General features: G+C 31.6%; 1 protein-coding gene across 3 annotated transcripts; it reads left to right on the top strand.

Moving 5' to 3' along the window:
- On the top strand, positions 4,987-15,843 carry LOC105171080. Of its 3 annotated transcripts, XR_848536.2 has the most exons (19): positions 4,987-5,153; positions 5,235-5,331; positions 5,467-5,520; positions 5,657-5,709; positions 5,934-5,967; positions 6,980-7,049; positions 7,661-7,752; positions 8,720-8,794; positions 9,413-9,504; positions 10,336-10,465; positions 10,581-10,670; positions 11,200-11,265; positions 11,525-11,616; positions 11,929-11,994; positions 12,101-12,167; positions 12,645-12,730; positions 13,086-13,215; positions 13,843-14,009; positions 15,586-15,843. XR_848536.2 is itself a non-coding variant. In XM_011092091.2 (18 exons), the coding sequence occupies exons 1-18, from the start codon at positions 5,095-5,097 to the stop codon at positions 13,870-13,872; spliced, it is 1,383 nt and encodes a 460-aa protein (XP_011090393.1). In that variant the 5' UTR covers positions 4,987-5,094; the 3' UTR covers positions 13,873-15,560. The 3 variants fall into 3 exon arrangements, 2 of the variants coding, with proteins under 2 accessions (XP_011090393.1, XP_011090394.1); XM_011092091.2 differs by lacking the exon at positions 15,586-15,843 and having other exon boundaries at positions 13,843-15,560; XM_011092092.2 differs by lacking the exon at positions 15,586-15,843 and having other exon boundaries at positions 13,089-13,215; positions 13,843-15,559.

The raw sequence follows: 19,618 nt of genomic DNA, 5'->3' as shown, positions 1-19,618 counted from the left end.
ACCCCCTTCAAGTATAAAAATATTACAGAAAAATATTGAATGAGGGTTAAAATTAAACATATGTTTATTTTACTGAGTCGGTATTTTCTGTCCAAACTCTAATAAAAAGAAGTTAGGTGTAAATGATGAATTTTTAAAGCAGTGCAAGTGTAATTTTAAAATTATTTGAGAGAAAGTATAATTTCACGTTTTTACAGCGGGTTTACATATAATTAACCCTTTAAAAAAATCACAATATATCAATATTTTCTATTTCAGTTTAATCAACCAAACAACTAAGAAAAATCTATCATAATTTTAACTACAGATAAAATATTTATCATAATTTTTAACTATAGTTAATATTTTGATTTTACTTACAGAACTACAACATGTAATAGTCAGAAATAAAGGAGCAGATCAATATAGAGTGATGGGGTGTCTTAAATAATGGTGATATGGAATTCCAGGTAGGATTATAGAATGTTCAAAGTATAATCAAGAGATTTGATGGCGTATATAATTAATTAACTACTCTTTTGGCAAAGCACGACTTTTCTTTAATCTCTTAATTAACCACTCCCTCAAAAAGCAGCCACAGTTTGTCAACCTCCACATGCATAAAAGTGGTTTCCCCTTATCATTCTTTTTTTTTTAATAGTTGTTTCTAGAGATAATTGCACTGTCTTTTTTTAAATTTGATACAATTACACATAAATCCATTATAATTTGAAAAATTACATTCTGATACCTCTATGTAGATGCTTTCATTAGTCAAAATTCATCGAATTTACTGATACTAGAGAAAACTGAATGGAACTTCATAGTTACCCCAATCGACTTATTTTATATCAAATAATTTTTTTTACCAAATTACCCTTTTACATCTTCCCACATTAATAAAAAAAAGACGTTACATCCACGTGTATGGCCCTTTTGGTTTTATCTTTCCTCGGGTCCGTGGGCAAGATTTCCGGCAATTTATAAGGCTTTTTTTAACCTGTCCAATGTTGCAATAATTTGATAAGTTGGAAATTAAGAGAGAGTATAATTAATGTTACAGCAAAAGTAGGATGCAATAGAGGTAAGGTGTGTTTGGTACGTATAGGTAGGGAAGAATTGATTAAGCAAGGGATGGTGTAATAAGGCTAACTTGCAATTGCATCCAATAATTTTGTGTAAGTGAATAATTGTTCACAAAACCCTACGTAGGAACTACTCGGAACCTACCTATCCTATATATCAACTAATAAAATAAGTAAGTGAAAATAAATGTTGCTAGTAGTTATGAGGAATGGTTTTCATTGTCTCTGTGTATATATATATATGTTGTGGTATTAATTACTATTATTTGTTTTTTATTTTTTGTTATTAAAATAAGCAAAAAAAGATTGTATATTGAATCGTAGTCTGACTACAAGCTAAATTTTTAATTAGTAGTTATAACTCAAATCGAATATTTCGCAGCTGTAGAGAATTTTGTAATGGTAAGGAATTCCTGCTCTTAGAAAGGATTGTTATGTTGATCCACTGTCTTCTTGTTTTCGAGTTGTTATTTTTTTGGTGAAATTAATTACATATAGACCACTTCTAAAAATAAGAAATTACATTTCTATCCAAAAAAAATTAAATAAAACTTTTGAAATCATACGTGCATCCCCTCTGAAAATTTTATGTGTTAACCCCTTTTGTTTGGATTTAAATGAAAAATACTGATATCGGTAAAAAATCTACGTAAACTTATAATTTTACGTCCCATTCAGTACTTCGTATAAATCATTAATAATATGGTTAGTTTTTTCTTTTCTCAACGATTACTTTGTGTCAAATGACAATAACACATGAATAATATTTTATTATAATTATATTTTTTTTGAGTTTATATATATTTATACTTTTATATAATTGAAGAGCATCCTTTTGGTGTCTTCAATTATTCGATTTTTCAAATTTTTAATTATTTTATTAATTTCTATTTTCTCTCTCTTTCTATCTCTCTCAACCTTTTATTTTCTCTATTCTTAACTTCTGCATCTCTTTTTATTCTCTAATTTTTTCAATAATTTTTCATAACTTTCTTATATTTTTTAATTAGTATTTATTATTTAATTAATATATATTTACTAAAATAATGATTATTATTTTGAATCTAAATTAATTATGCACCACATTTGATTGCGCCATTTGTATTAGTATATATTATATTTATTCATTTACAAGTATAAAAATATTATTAGGGTATCTTTTTTAATAAATTATAAAAAAATGAAATTATGGGTAAAATTAAAAGTTCATCTAAATTTTGGCTGATTTCAATTTTTTCTGTCCAAACCTTATAAAAATACTTTTGTAATTTACATATTCTTAAATATATATATATATAAATATATATAATTTTGTATTTTTAAAATGGGTTTAAGTAAACTTAATGCTTTGTAGGGTTCTTTCATTATTATAAAAAAGAATATTGAATTCCAATTGACTGCAATTTGGTACCGAATTCTGACACTTGAGGATTACTGAGAAAGAGCAAGTATATGAGAGGCAAGAAAGATGACTACATGGGGGACAGGACACTTGTATATCCTCCCATTGCTTTGTTACTTCAATGTTATTGATATATTGGTCCATGTTGGGTGAAAACCAATAAATACAGAGAATAATAGATTATACAAATCCTTATGTTATAAACTAATAGTTATAGAAATATAATGAGATATTTATAGATCTAATAATACAGTAAATGAAAGATAAGAACAAAAAAGAGATAAACGGCTCAGGGGCTAAATTCGATAGAAGTTGCCCACAGCCATCAAAGTCGGCAATTACTACACTTGTTGTTTTTACATCTAAAATATGCCACCAAGCCTCAGTCACTCAAACAACTATCAAATCTCAGTCACATAAACTCAACTCAAGACTTTTCACTAAGGAACAAAGTTCACAAAGAACTTTTAATTGGAGCAAGAGAAGAAGAAGATTTCTTGTTCTGTTCTCATCCTCAGAAAGTCACCAAAGAAGAGAAGGAGGGAGAGACGAAGAGATGAGAAAATGATAAATAGGTTTAGGGTTTCTGCAAAAAGGGTGGTGATAAAAAATAAGATAATCGAGTTGAGTCAAGTGAGCCGGGTGGAGAGAGTGGGCGGAATCAACACACTAATGGGCCAGGGCAGTGGAATGGGCTTAGCCATCCAAAGTGTGTGGGATTGGGTGTGTGGGCTGGGTCTTCCCAAATTAGGTCATGGGCCACTATTTTTCAACAGCCCAAGAATGCCGGCGACCATTTGAAGGTAATTAACATTGATTACAAAGATCTAGTTCAATTGGCGAAATTGAAGCCTCATAATCTTACAGATCATGGGTTCAAACCCCGTCGTGTGCGTGGAATGTTGTTTACTGCATAGTAGGAGTTGTTGTATGTTGTAATAGTAGGTGTTGTTGAGCAGGATATGATTCTTGTAATAGCTTTGTTAGATAATGATGTTGACATGAATTATTGTAATTGTAATCGATGTATTTAAATTAATAATAGTTCATCGCTCTTAGTTCATAAAAAATAAAAAATAAAAAAAACTTCGCTTTTACTTCAAGAAACTCCTAGATTTCTCATTACTTTATTTCATCACTGCTTCTACCTCAAATTTCACATCTCCAGTTTAATTTTAGAATTAGTTCTCTTAAAATTTAAAATAATTATAAATAATCATAATAAATACCCTTTATAACTTTAGAAGGATATTTATAAATTTTCAAACAATATGAGAGTATTTATCATCATGACAAATCTCAGAAAAACACGTGCACTATGTTTGGTTTCATTTTTAACTTGTTTTGACATGTTTTGTGGAGATAGAGAGAGAAAAACAAAGATAAATAAGTATGTGTTAGAGATAGTGTGTATGTTTGGATTTATTTTTGAAGATAATATAAAATAAGTATGTTATGTTTCATGTTGTTTAGTAGGAGACAAAAACTACTGTTCATTGTCAAATCATGTCTCTTTTATATATATTTATATATATATATATATATATGAGTATGTATATAATTTTTTTAGTTGTAGGGCATATAATTAGTGTAGACTTATTTTGATAAAAAACAAATGAGGCACTATTTCAAAACATCACCAAAACTTTCAAAACAAATCAAGACAAATATTGTCCATATTTTGGCCCATCTCAAAGACGAAGCAAAATTGAAACCAAACATTATTGTGGTAATTTAACCCTTAATTTTACTCTCCTATCAACCTATGTCCAACATTTACTTATTGCTTTTCTTGTTTGGCTGCATTAAATAATATCCAACCAACTATTATATGATATTTTATTATGGTTAATTATTATTCTTAAACATAAAAATTTACGACGAGTTCTAATGAACTGCAATCGCTCAATGAAAGTAAGGGCAAAATATTAGGCATGACTAAAAACTATTGTATATGTTTTGATCGCAGCTAAACCATCACAAAATATTAATTAATCATATAAAACACTTGATTTTTGATATTGTTTTTTTTTTCTAACTGTAGTAAATAATATTAATTTACTATAATTTTTAAGTCGTAGTTATGTACAGTATATGGAATAATAATTTTTTTTCTTTTAGTGCATATTTTATTTGACGATCATTTTAGAGTAAGTCTAATGTATCTTTTAACATATGCCTAATTTAATTTGAAATTTCACCACTTAATTTTCATTTATTTGTGATGATTGTACAACATTGGACATATGTATATAAAATAAGAATTATTTATTTATATTTTGTATCAGAATATGTTTATAAATTATTTTTTCTCTCCCTATTTCTTTTATTTTTATTTTTGAGACAATACCCATGTACAGTATTTGATTTTAGGGTCAAAATTGTTCAACTGCGGGTCTATAACGGTCAATTTGTTCCCTTAGAAGCCCAATTCAAACACCAGCCCAATTAAGTTAGCTCTGTCTCTCTCTCTCTATATATATAACGGCAAAAATATCGTAGCCGTACATATCAGGAGACAAAGGATGGCGGGAGATTTCAAGATTAGTATTTCGAGATTTAAAGCGCTCCCCAAATTCATCTAATTTTGATTTTGGGAGAGAAGCGAAGAACTCTCTGTTTTAGTTGATGGAGAGATACTTGGTTCCTGTGAACCCATCGGCTGAGAGACGGAAATCCGTGAAAAGGTAATCTGTATAAACCCTAAATAAGGATTTGCTTCTACTTGTTTTCTAGGTTGTAATTTACGTAAGGCGATGGAATTTTAGGCATCAATGGAAGAGAAGTCTCGTCGAATTAAATGGAAAGTTCGAGCCAAATTATCGGCACCACCTTACTACTCTCATAATTCAATCGTATTCGGAGGTCAGTGTTAGTTTATTTTCATTTTCGTGCGGTTCATTATACAAATCGAAGGATTTACTGTAATTGCACATACTAACATTCATTAATTCTTCTTTTGTTTCTCTGTTGAATTTCTTTGTTGGGGATTACGTTAAGGTTGGAGCGTTTCCTCATAAATACCATGTCAATGGAGAACCATGCCAGACTCATGTATGAAATTCTTTTCACCTATTCGTCTTTTATTGGTTTGAGTTTTAATTTGACATGAACACTAAGCAACAGATTACATGCATAATTTTCTCCGGTTGTGGTTTGTGGTGGATTTTATTGAGTGTGGTCTTGACAGGCTGATTGGTTTAACAGCGTTGGATTCAATCATAACCCAAGAGCAATCAAAAGGTTGGCTTTTCTTTTTCTATTATATGCTTCTCTGTGTTGTTATAGGGGATCACATCCAGATGCTTTTTCTTCGAGCTATTTAAGAGTTCAATGCTTGTCTAAGTATTCTTATGTATATAAAGAAAAAAATTCCTTATTTAATCTGAAATTGTATTTCAGTTAATTTAAATCCTTTTGTGTTATGGTGTAAGTATCTCAGTCTAAACATTTCTGGTCTTTTTCAGGCAGGGAATCACATCACTTGAATATGATTCTAAGGTAATTGAATTATGAATATTATTTTCACTTATTTTAACTATGTTATATTAGCAAATTTTTAATAGGTTCTTTATAAAATTTGAAAATTAGCATAATTGTAGCTTGAGCCTTTTCAGTATGCTTATTGAAGAGACTTGAGCTGTTTCATACTTGCTAACAAGATAAAGTTCGAAAACTATTGTATCATAGGCATCAAACTTTAGGGCTTAGACAATTAGAAAGAAATAGACAATGTCATACTTCCACATGAAAAGCTGTGGTTGACAACAAAAATAAGGTTGTCAACTAATATTCTGAATACTATATGAAAGATATTTTGAGGTATTGATCAAAACAAATTTAAGAGAGTAAGTAATTCAGCTTTTGGTTGACTATCAATTTGCTGTTACTTAATTAATGTTTCTTGGACATGCCACTTCTTGTGCACTTGTGTTGTATCATGTTGTACTGTCCAGCTCATGATTAATTGTTGCTACTTGGACAAAAATTTAGTGATCATGTAATATATTAATATCACCAAGGAGGTACAACGTGTTCTGAGTAGCACCAGAACTCCTTTCCAATCAAATCTAGATAAAAATATACATGAAAATCTTTTCAACCGGTGACTGGATTCCTGGCTCTATAATTGATAAAGCTAATAATCTTATGCTTGTATTTTTTCTGTCTTGTCAAAGACTCTGGATCAGTTATAAGAGAAATAATTTGCGGATTCAGTCAATTTTGTTCTACTATTATTGCTTATTTAATACTTTAGACATGTTGAAGTCCTGGTCTTAAAAAATATGATAGAAAAGCAGTATAACACCTAACTCCAGGAAGCACTTTTCAACTTATGTGTGAATGAGTAATTTGTTTACGTGAGTCTTGGTTGTAAGGTGGATGTGGCAGAAGCATAAGAATTCATAGTGCGTATCTCTTTTCTTTGCTATTATAGATAGGAGATATTAGAGCTTTTAGGGAGCCTATCAGATATACCATTTGGTTATGAATTATTGGCTTGTCTTGATAGGGTGTATACTTGGCATCGGCTACAAAATCAGGTTGCTTAACTGTGCACGACTTAGATATTCAAAGCCCAGGTAACGAGTCATGAAAATCAGATTTATGTTATGTTTTATGTAAATTTTTGCTGTTCAGTGATATGACTGTCATTTAAGGATACCATTATGATAAGTAGATTTGCTTTAGACTTAGACTGACATATGGTCCCAGGTTTTAACAATTGAACATAGAATTTGGACAAACTGAGCACATGCACAACAAATTCATAACACATATCTTGAAGCAAGTTGATTGGTCTGACCCAAAATCGGCTTGTAAATTGTGATACTTGAGGCCACTTTTTCATTATTATTATTTTTTTAGAAGTAGCACAGGCTAACTAATTTTTTTTTCCATGCAAAGAGAAACATGAAGAAATGAAGGAGTTGCTTCTGGTTTATTCTCGCATTTCGTGGTTGAAATTAAAAAGCGACAACAGTAGGCTAAAAGTAGAACATTCAGTTTGCTTCATGGTTTTATGTGGATAATTTGCCCCTAATATCCTTAAGTATGTTGTACATATACTAACTAATTTTTTCTATCTTCTTCTCAGTTCTCCCATTGATATGGTTATTTACCCTCATGGCACGAAAGGAACTATGCGTATCCTCCATATACTAATACTTTCAATGGGTTATATATCCTTCAGATTTGAAAGAAGATGAAGCAAAGCAGTTACTGCACATATCTATGTATCAACAACTTGATGTCGTTCGGTGGAATCTTGCAAACCAAGATGAGGTTAGAATTTTTCTTCATTCTGGGTGATCAATCAACCATGCTTACATAATTGGTCATTTTTACTATGTACTCTAAATATTGAAGCATATTTAGTTTGTTGGATCATTTTCTATAGCAAGTGAACTGTTGCTGGAGCCCCCCTACTGTGCTCTGCTTCGCACATGCTTCTTGTTTCAGGAAGAACTAGTAGAAGCAAGTTCTTAGTCTGAAATAACTGAACGCTCACCTGAACAGGTGATCTTGTATCCTAAATGGGCATGAATTTCTAAGCAAGTGGGACAACATCAAACATGGCTTGAACACACACTTCATCTGCTTAGGGATGTGCTCGATAGAGGTGATTTAGAAGGCCTGCAATCTTGAGCCTAATTCATTCACTTCTCAGTTATGTAGGCCATGGATAGTGCTGAAGAGAATTGGGAGGAACTTATTGTGTCGATGACTAATTTTAGCAGCAACATATAAAGTTAATTAATTTAGTGGTGTGCTTGTGCAGGAAAAACTTTGATTAGTTTCTTAAAAAGGTCTCCGCGTGTTATTTCAATATATTTCCATTTATTGAAATTCTAAATTCTGTTTTGCAGTTGTTGGACTTTCTTTCTCGTGCCACTGTTTCACGAAATCTTTTTATGAAAATGTTTCTTCTGCTTTGCTTTGCTTTTTTCCTTTTCTTGTTCATTCGTAATTGCTTTCAAACTCTCAGGACCTTTTATTATTTTTCAACATGAATGTGGCAACTGATGCGTTCTGGTGGACAGTCTCTTTCTTTTCATTTCTTTTATTTCCTAGTCAAGATAAGCTTTTCAGGCATACATATTTCATGAGGATGAATTTCCTTTCACTTACGATTTCAAGAGAGAGAAGCAAGTTTAGTTTCCTATTATCTTATCTGCACCTTTTTGCCTTTCACTTTCAACATTTTTTTCCCTTGTGGCTTCACACTTTGTATGTGTTTTTGTAACCGCAGATTGCCTGTACATCAATGAAAAGCAGTGAAGTTCATATTTTCGACATTGGGTTCATCTCATCTGAACCAGTTCAGGTGAGTATTTTCCGGATTTCTTCAGTGCAATCTCTATAGTGTCCATCTTTAACTGAAGATCCACCATGGAGTTTCTTTCCTGAGAAGATGAATGAGAATAAAATATCTAAGTTACAAATATAAATTTATTTATTTGATTCATCAGTCAAAGGTGTTCTATAGAAAGTTGACTATATTAAGAATTGAAGAACATTCTCTGAGGTTGAGGCGTTGAGCATGAAATGAATGTGCAAGCATAAAGAGACTATTAATCAGATATGACCATGAATCAATGTTGGTATCACTTTATCTCTGAGATTTTAACTTGTCATAGGCTCATAGCAAACCTTACCATTAGAGCTGCATTTTTGGCTTAAAGCTATTCTGTTTCATTAGTGTCTTTATGGGTCAATTTTGGTTTAATATCATCATTGGTATGAACGAAGAGAACATAGATGCATGGAAGTGGACATAGGTAACTAACACTCTTATACCTGAGAACCTTGATATGAAATACATGCATTAAGTGTATTTGAGAATCAGTGTCAAGCTGCTTTAACTTCAAAATAATCCGGATTAGTTTTTAATGGTTTTCTTGTATGTTGATGTACAACTGTTTTTTCTTGATTTCTTTATAAGGTGTTGAGGAAAAGACCCAACGTCACTGTTCATGGGTTCAATGTTCAGAAAGGCTTTTCTGACATTTCTTTTTCTTCTGATGACAGTTCGAGGTCTGTAACTGGAGCCAATATTTCTTTTTGTTTTTTCATTTCATATCTTGATGATGAGAGGATGCATTACAACCTAGAATTTATTGCAAGAGGCATTTAATCTCAAAATGTGATATTATAAAAATATAATATTTATTATTGCATGCGCAAACACATACATATATATTCTATTCTTTTACAACGTTTATCTTTATGCATATTTAAATCTTTTAATCAATTAAAAGTGTATAATTTAGATCTTTCAATTACTACATTAGTATAATAACGACATATGATATTATAATATATATTTTTTCATAACACCACTAACCTGACAAAACTTACATGAAAAGACATCGGTACTGGAGAAAACCTCCCCCAAAAATAAAATCAACATACTTCACTCAGTGCATTTTCTCTAGAATTCATTGTCTAAAACATTTCTCCAGTATTCCCTAAAATTGAACAAAACAGAGCCTGAAGTTTTGGAAAAAGAGAAGTAAAAAAGAAATAAAATCTTGGAGTGAGAAACATCCAGTCTAGAGCACTAATAGTTTACACTGACTAGTGTAGATTGGAATAACATTTTGAAACATTGATAAAACTAAATCCGTTAGGAAAGGTATTCAAGGTCCAAAGGATATCAGGATATTAGTCACACAGTAATTTATAGAACTTCCATACCTATATACTATAGAAGAAAATTTGTCTACAGTAGAACTATAAGAAGAGTGAAAAGTTTAAGTTGCTTTGGATTTTTTTTACCTGTTTTCTTATTATTTTTTATTTCTTGATATATTCACATTGATAAAGGTTTTCTTTTGGGTTTCCTCTGCATAATCTCCTCAATAGGTTGCTCGCATCTGATACTAGTGGTGTAATTAATGTGTGGGATAGAAGAGTTAGTGATTTTCCGTGTTTGGAACTCACAACAAATTCTACTGACTCGCTTAATAGCATCAAGTTAAGTGGGGATAATGAGGTCAGTTTTTAATCAAACTATGTTACTTTTAACCAAAATAAGAAATATTCCTCATCTCCACTTTCAATAGTTTTTAATCAAATTATACGTTGCAAATTTTCTGTTTAACCAGTAGATTATTTATGGAGCTAGCAAGCAGGGAACCATATTTATGTGGGACCTACGTGGAGGAAGATCATATACTGCTTTTAGAAACAATAAGGAGGTATTATACTTATGGACTTTCCCCTCTGACTTTGCTCACAGGATTGTTTGATTTAACTTTGGTGAAAAAGCAAAGTTTATACCAAATTTTCAAGTAAATAGGAATCACATCTATAATGTATATGAATAATATACTTTTCCCACATCCTAGAAAGCATGCCTGGATTGCCTTTTTTGAAATATAAGAAACATGATTGTTTTCCTACCAAAATTGTTCTTCTCTACAAAAGTTAATAATTATAAATTGAAACATTTAATTAGGCTATAAAAGAAATTCAATTGATAATGTTTGTATTAGTTAACATTAAGATGAAATACAGAACATTTAATTGATAGGAAGTAGTTATAGACCTAATTAATTTATGTTTTAAGAGCGGCCTACTTGGTGATCGAATTAATTAACTGTTGATTTTTTTAAACAAGACAAGCACATAGATTTTGTTGGACGCATGGAGTACTATCTTCTACTAAGCAGTCTCTCATGATTGATCTGTAATCTGTTTGCTATAATATGAGCTTTGCTTATCCAGGAATACTATTCTCCTTTGTTAAAGGTGAAGTTGGCACATGAGCTGGAGAAAATATCTCCATTGAAGGTATGCAAACTTACTTGTCGTAATTTACTCTTTTTCTCGTTGGATTTATGTCATAGAAGCTTATAATTCTCTTTGTTCCCAAATTTCTTTAATATTTGCTAGTTACATAATTTACATCTCCTTTCCGTATCTGAAAAAAGAGGAAATTACTGGCTATTTGGATGAGCCATATTCTGCTTAAGGGTTAACAGTTGTTGAAAACTGTTGCTTCTTCTAGATACTTTTGTGTGCATTGAACACATCTTCTTACTGTCTGCAGGCTCAATCAAATATTATTTCAAAGGAGATACACTCGATTGATGTTGATCCATCTTGTCCTTATCAATTGGCATTTCATCTTGATGATGGATGGTGAGTTTGGAAACAAGTGGATGCTACTTTTTATTCTTCAGAATGAGCTTGGCATGTGTTAATATAATTGTGTGTGTGTGTTTTATCCTTCTATTTTCCATTTGTAAAACATGATTTATTAGCAGTATTTAAGATTTTAAAAATAGAGCGTAATATTTTCATTTCTAGTATATCTAATAATTTCTGAAAGATTCTTGAAACATTTTTTTTCCCTGTGTGAAACATCTTACATTGTTTTTGGGATCTTCTGTCCATCTTATTTTGCTTCGACAGCCCGCCTTTTCTCAACATGATTATCGTTGTTTGCTCTAGGTCAGGTGTCCTAGATACCACCAAGTTTCAAGTGACACACATTCATTGTCCTCCACCTTCGTGGTTGTAAGTACATAGAACTAACTTAAAAACTGACACTTCCATTTGAAAAAGACTCTGCGACATTTCTCACTGGTGTCAATTTTTACTGTGCATGTTAATCTGAGAATAGGGATGAGCAAAATGATTTGGCCAATCTCTCGTACTTGAAAAAGCCATGTTGGCTACCAATTAACTCGGTAAGTCGTAAAAACCAATACATTTGATTTGCTTTACTGCACCAACAGTTAATACTGTTGCTTTTTGAGATATGCAACCTACTATTTCTCATTAGGAGGAACGGGATAGAAAAGGTACTAGAGGAAAATGGACGTCCCTGACATGCTTTGGACTTGTCAATCTACTCATTTCTCAAGAACAAAACATAATGTAAAATTCTTCTATCATTCCAAATTGGGCTTTCTCAATTTGCATTTAAGACCTATATGCTTAAAAAGGAATCAACATAATCTGGTACTCATACCCTTTTCTTGTTTATTGATGTCCACATTAGCTTTTGACAATGCTGCAAAACATATGTAGTCAATTAGAAGGGAATATTTAGTTTTGAAAATAATTTATCAAGCTGGTGTAATGCAATTGGATTACGTTTTAGTTTGATTTGGACATCATACTTCTACACTTTGCAATATTTACTTTTTGGAGAATATGTGCAGATTTATGCTGTTGGATCATCCAGCAATGGCCTTTATCTTTTGGATTTCTATCCAGACTGCACCTCTCCTTGTCATGTGGACTACAAGTAAGAATCTCCTAAAAACTTCACATTTTAGTCTGTTTTTTATAACATTTTCATCAGTTATTCATGCTGTTGAGACTTCATATCTAATTGAGAGTTGAAGCAAATTAACTTATTGAAATCTTGATTTGATGTTTTCTATCAATTCCATTTTAACCCTTAGTCTACCAGTGAAACTTTGCATACCCTCTGTGTCTGTGCGTGTGACTGCTAAGCATGTGGGAATAAGATCCTGCCTTCTAGTTTAGCATCTGAAGAAAGTAAATTTTTTCACCATTCCTTTTGATTTGCATGGGAGGAAGTGTCAATAAAGTGCGTTATGTCTTAAAGCTGCTGCTAACTGTAAATTCGTTCCTAGTAGTGAGGATATACATAGCACTGGAGAAGCAACCAGCCAGCATATGCAAAACAGATATCTCCCGTTGTCTGAAAGTGTTACTGCATGTGTGGCTCATCCTCTGAATGGCACCATTGTGGCTGGAACTGAGGTGCATATCTCCATTATTGTTTGACATTACTGCCTGTTGCTTGTCCTATATTTAAATGCATCTATTATTTTAAATTGCCTGTCCTTTCACCAATGCACATCACTTGATTAGCAAATTTTCATACTCTCAACTTTGTTATACCGCATGATTTGATAGTGATAAGATAGGCTGAGTATTCTGCACACATCATCTCCTTTAACCAGAAATAGATTTGATGTTGAAAACTACGATTTCAATGATTAGGCTCCTGCTATTTTTCAGACTATTCAGCTCAATAAAACTTCTATAATTTCCCCTTAAACATCATATACTTAATCACACTGCTCATGTGGGTTTTCTGTTTAAGTCGTGCAAATTTTAGGCGAAGAAAGAATGGTTTAATATGGTTTATCAGCACGCCTCCAATGATTATATTATGCATGTTGCTGTTTTATAATGAATTATCGAGTGCCATCATTAATTCTGTGAAGTTAAAAAAGAAATCAGAAATTGAATAACCTGACAAATGATGTGTTAAATTCTGATGAGGCATTATGATTGCATGAGAATCTGCAGAATACAACTAATTTCCTCAATGTGATGTTCATCTCTGGGCTATGTAATTCTGATAAATTTGACTTTTTTCAGTTGTCATCACTGCTCGTGATATCCCAATGAAGATGTCCTGCTTAGCTGCAGATGGTCATCTATTTTGTAAGATAGATAAAGATCTGAGGAACCTCAATTGCCAAACCAGAGCATGGTACAGAATCTTCAAAATGTTATGCAGCAACCCACTGGTTTTAGCTCTTGAGGTAATTTTTCAAGTTGTTAACAGAAGTCATGCATGTCTAACACATTACGTGGAAAATATAGGAAGACCCTGAGCCTGTGCTAAATTGAGTACAGCTAGCTGCTCAGAGTCATGACATGATACAAGGAAATCACATTTCTGGCATCTGTTTGTTGGATTGACTATGAAGCTACACGCTACATTTCTACTGTGATATAGCTGAACTTCACCTTGTGGATTCCAGTTGAATACCATGTTTATTGTTTCCTGGTTTTTTAACTGTGGTAAAATTTTGGCAAGGTGGTTCTAGATGAGATGAAATTATTAAGCATTAGACTAGTCGTAAGGTGAACTAGAAACTAACTTGAAAAATACATAAATGCAGTAACACATGTAGTGCTTTGATAGTTCTGAGACCTCGAGTATGGATAAATGATAAATCTCGTTATACAAGATAAACCTTGCTTCTATGACTATCCCTGCGTGGGTTCTTTTCCCTTTTCCTGTTGCGCACAATGTCTTTTCTAGATAGTTCCAATTGAATTTATCCCACAAATGTAAGCCGACAATGAAGTTTAATGCTCATCTTATCAGTTGAAAATGAGACACTTAGACGGAGTGATAAGATAATAGACTAGCTTGTACCATTTCTCATGAGCTTTAGGCAAGAAATATGGGAGAGGTAAGCGGCTGGCGGACAAGAAATATACACAAAATCTTGATGATCTCGTACGTTTTTCCACATTCATCTACACCTAGACATTGATTTTATTTTTGCATATTTTTTGGTGTGTTGACAAATAATATAATTTGCTCTAAAGTCTAAATCACCCCCATTAATCTTAAGTGAGGTTCACGTCGAGCTAAAGACATCACATCGACCACTACAAAAAAATTAGTGGAAAAGTGATGTCAATTCAAATGGATGTTAATTATCAATGTTATTAACTGTTGATAGCGAAATTATTAAATTTTTAGTAGTTGTCGACTAATATTTCGATGTATCTTTTGGCTATTGATGTGGAATCAAACTATCCAAACTTAATAAACATAGAAATCGGGTAGATATGATAGATAAATGGATGGAAGGAGATTTGGTTGCTTTGTTTTCATCCATCCGTATGGTTAATTTCCTACTCCTGTTCTTGAGTTTGTTAATGGTTGCGTCGGCAATAAGAAAGCAGGAGGTATGAAATGATTAGCAGTACATTTTTCCGTAGTAAACATCTTTTGTTTTGGGCTCCATTTTAGTTACACTTTCTCATCTTTTTAGGGATTTAAACAAAGTCTGGTGTTGTGGACTTTGAACACTCACTCATACATCATAATTTTGTTGTGGGCAAGCAATTATAATGCTCCAATTTAGAGAGGATGTAGGTAGGTCAAATCAGAACTTCTAATCAATGCTTTAATTAACTTAGAATTAGAATTTCCAGTCTTCTTTTTTATGTGGACAAATTCAAATTTCCATCATAATCTTCCGTCATCTGCACATAATTATTATGTTAATTATATGGACTAATTCAATTCCATCATAATCTACCATTCTGTCTTTCACTTTCAGTTGCATCACATCAATCTGAAATGTTTTCCTCCAGGCAAAATCTTGTTCTCAATCTTGCTGATAACAATTGTTTGACATGGAGTGAAGAAAATAATATTTGTAAATTAAATAATTAGGTAATTCTGAATTATGGAACAGTGATATATGAATTCAAATAGTGGGGGTGGTTTTCAAGTTTGAAGCTTTCGGTGGATTGAGACAGCAGAATTGGCTGCACAACCACCAAAATTAAGTCCGATCTAATTGTTTCAACTGTTTTGTATCTTATACGTGGGATCATTATATTTCTCGTTCTTGAGATTAGGTGTAATTATATGTAAATTTCTTGTAGTTTGAAAAATTATGTTTAATATTTTTAAGGTTTGCTTCTGTCTAACAAATAAATTTATCTATTATTCAGTCATTGAATTTATTGATATTAACAAAATAATTCAAACAAATTTGATATTTAACCTCGATTATTTTATTATTGACTTATTATAGATAGAACAAATTTTCTGTGACTAAGTTACTCTTATAACATTGAAAGTATACTTTTTTATATGCATTTCGTATGAAAATGTATAATGGTAATTTGATTATAATAAGATTTATTTGATCCGTAATAAATCAGTAGTAAGTCAATTGGGGGTAAATATGAATTTTGATCCAAATTTTTTCTTAATATTATTAAATTCGATGAATTTTGATTAATGGAGTCACATGTTTGCTAGATAAAAACAAACCTCAAGAATATTAGATGTAATTTTTTAAATTACAAAAAAAAAATAATTTATGTGTAATTACACCAAACTTAAAGAGGAAAGTGTGTAATTACCCCTTACTGGTAGTTCAATTTATTTGTCTAATCGTTACGATGGATTTAGAATCTTTTCTAGTGCTGACATTATTCTTTTATTTTTTTAAGTAAATTGATTGTAATTATATGATAAATTTCAATTATTAACTATCAATAAACTAATTATCAATATCAAATATTTATAATTAATTTAGAACTATTATTACAATAGAACAACTACTTGAACACATTATGGTACTTCAATTTCGTAAATTAAGTAAAACTTGGCTGGTAGTGTTGAATTGTTCTTTTAATTGCAATAGGAGGTCCTGATAGGACTTGCATAGCTTTATTCATAATGATATCAGAAGGACCAAATTGCAGCTGTAATTACTAACTGCAATAAGCACTAATTATCAGCGTTTTCATCTTTAATTACAACATTGTTTTATAATACTATAACCAGACATGAAATCTCGTCCGATTGCAATAAAATCATAAAAAAATCACTAGTAAATTAATAGATTAATCCATGCTTCAAACATTATAATTACATCAGCTCCAACGTAATTAAGAATAACTGTGTCGATTAGCGTTAATCATCCAATCTCTTTTGAGCTTTTGGCCTTAAATCTATGACTTTATCTTTTCATTATTTACTTTAAAAAAATAAAAAATCTTAATGACAAGCTTCTACCAAAATCTTATCCCGATCTTTGTGATGTCAAACAATAATTTTTCAAAAGGAAGACAAAGATTAGCAGTAGTGGACCTTAATGTTGATTAAAATTATTTAATTATGACCAAAGTGACTAAATGAGAAGTGATCTTAATTTATCTGCCCATAATCCTTAATTTATCCACCGCCCTAGTAATTAATTTATTAGATTATATGAAGATTTGATTTCCTTTTCTCTTCTTTTTCGAGCAAAAATATGAAACCAATGCTTTAGTTCTTGGGAATCATACGTCAGGTGGTTTAAGGAATGTGACAAAAGATTGTTGTTCATTTTGAGGGTTATACATATATTGCATCTAAGGTCCCATGTGGTTTTTTGGAATTTGCAATTTCATCCTTCAAGTCTTGAATTTTTCATTCTAGCTGATTTGGTTTCGATTTTCTTTCCTTTCAACCTAAGATTGAAATTCTCGCATTGAAAGTCATTTTGTGTTGGTTCATAACTAAAAAAAATTCCTCAAAAAACGCACGTACTCTAGAAGAACAAATGTGCTTGTCAATTAGGCAAGTAATGGCTGTTGGATATTATATATCTTTAACACATAGTAAACAACCTTATATTTGTTTTCTTATAGTATATAAGTGGATGGGAGACAAATTTTGAATATTATGGGGAGTAATTTGCAATATCTCTTTTGTTGTCAATTACCTCCCACAACAAGCAATGATCCCATTACTGGTTTTCTATTTATTTTATTCATGTAAAGAAATCATGAACAAGTCTTTGCATGCTAATGGATGAAATGGGATTCTTTTGTTGGTAATGTTTGGCACTTTTGCATACAAAATAGATTAAAGAAAAGAAATGTGCATGGGAGCAAAGGACAAGGAGGTCCCTCAAATTTGTGGAATCTGCTGAAAATTCCCAGTTATGTTGGAGACCACTTTATCAATTCCCCTCACTATGTTTAATTAATTCTTGAGATCATGGAGGATACAATCAAAACCCATATGCTTAGTGGGTGTCACATACTTGTGGTAATAGTCAAATGTTTTTTTTTAAAAAAATAAAAATAAAAATAGAATATGTAGTTTTTGTGTATGTGATGGGGAATAAAAGTAAGTTTGAGGATAATAAACAGATTTTACTTCTCAAACAAACTGACGAAGAGCCTTTTTAAGGATGCAACATTGTTGGTTCGTCTTTGTTGGATAAATTATAGATGTATAAAGAGAATAGAAGGGTGAATCAGACTTTTTACTGTGAGTAAAATTTTATAACACAGAAGTGAGGACAGGAGCTGGAGGCAGAGTTAAAAGAAAAATCTTACTCAAACTCAGACTATATTTACTGTTTTATAGACCGGCCCTTATTGAGGAGATGCATCATTCCTCCTCTTACATTTTATTTATAATGAAATCACCCCTGATTAAAAACGGACAAAAATATTCAAATAAATTTAATAAGATCTAAGCCCTTTTCTTAATTAAATTATATTGATACCTCAATCTTACGATCGAGATAGAGTCTCATTAGCAGTTTGTACCTAAACTTAAGTATGTCCCATTGCTCTCTTTTTTGCACTATAACAACTTTAAAGAAAGGTGGTGAAAATAAAAAAGGGGTCTAGAAGCAAGTGTGAAAAGATTTGGGGGAATTATTATATTGACATTAATAAAACTTTTTTCAATATGGAAGTAAAATTCCTATTTTTACTAGCAGTTAGTTATGGTGGGGGGGGGGGGGGTCATTTTTTGCTTTTAATTTAATTTTTTCAAATATGTGGGCTAGGAATCAAGAGATTTGTGATTTAGTGGGGCTTGTCGTTATAAAGAGGTTCACAAGGTACAAATTACCAATTCCATTAAGGATTTTTCACCTTTTGGGTGATTTGGGACATCCTTTAAACCAAATGCCTTCAACTTCAACTTATTTTGAGCATACACTATCATTTGGTCCAACTCTTTTTAAATTTAATAATTAGAAAGATAGGTTTGAATTAAATGGTTACGACTACGACCACTTCTTCTATTATTTGTAGAAAGTGTTTCGTGAAATGATAAATAAGAAAAAATTTTTGAACAAATTATTGTATTTCTATTCGTTTTTAACCTATTTTACTCTTAAATATATGGAATTGTTTGACGATATATGGGTGAATCGCCTCTTGAATTGTCTAGAAGATGGGAGGAGGACGAGTTGCATTTTTTTTATTATTTATTTAAATGATTTTTTTACTTATAAAAGCTTTTATGAGAGGACAATTGCTCCATAAAAAGAGAATAATAATAAAATCTCCATTGTACTAACATGATATAATTAATTAATATTATTTGATATTCCAATGTTTGCAATAAATTATAAGAAGGAAACAACAACAATATAATAATAATAATAATAATAATAATAATAATAATAGAGTCGCAATCGGACGCCCGCGTGAGAGACAAAATTAAATTGAGTGATGCAGCAAAAGCGGGCCTACCGATTTCAATGGTCAAAACTAATCGATTTCCAAACTGTAACTGCTACAACTACCATTAGATTAGAAAAGCCCCATTGGCCCCCATCCCCATAACCCTTTTTCACACGCCCCACCCCCCCCCACA

This window comes from Sesamum indicum, linkage group LG9 (assembly GCF_000512975.1).
Source record: "Sesamum indicum cultivar Zhongzhi No. 13 linkage group LG9, S_indicum_v1.0, whole genome shotgun sequence".
Lineage (NCBI taxonomy): Eukaryota > Viridiplantae > Streptophyta > Magnoliopsida > Lamiales > Pedaliaceae > Sesamum > Sesamum indicum.
The sequence above is the reverse complement of the archived record's forward strand: the minus strand, read 5'-3'. Positions and strand labels throughout refer to the sequence as shown.

Bases quoted from the DNA above. Each gene is read 5' to 3' on its own strand.
- LOC105171080 (XM_011092091.2), top strand. From the start codon at position 5,095: ATGGAGAGATACTTGGTTCCTGTGAACCCATCGGCTGAGAGACGGAAA. The intron at 5,968-6,979 runs GTAATTGAATTA...TTGTCTTGATAG, and splicing joins CACTTGAATATGATTCTAAG to GGTGTATACTTGGCATCGGC. The intron at 13,216-13,842 runs GTGCATATCTCC...GACTTTTTTCAG, and splicing joins CCATTGTGGCTGGAACTGAG to TTGTCATCACTGCTCGTGAT.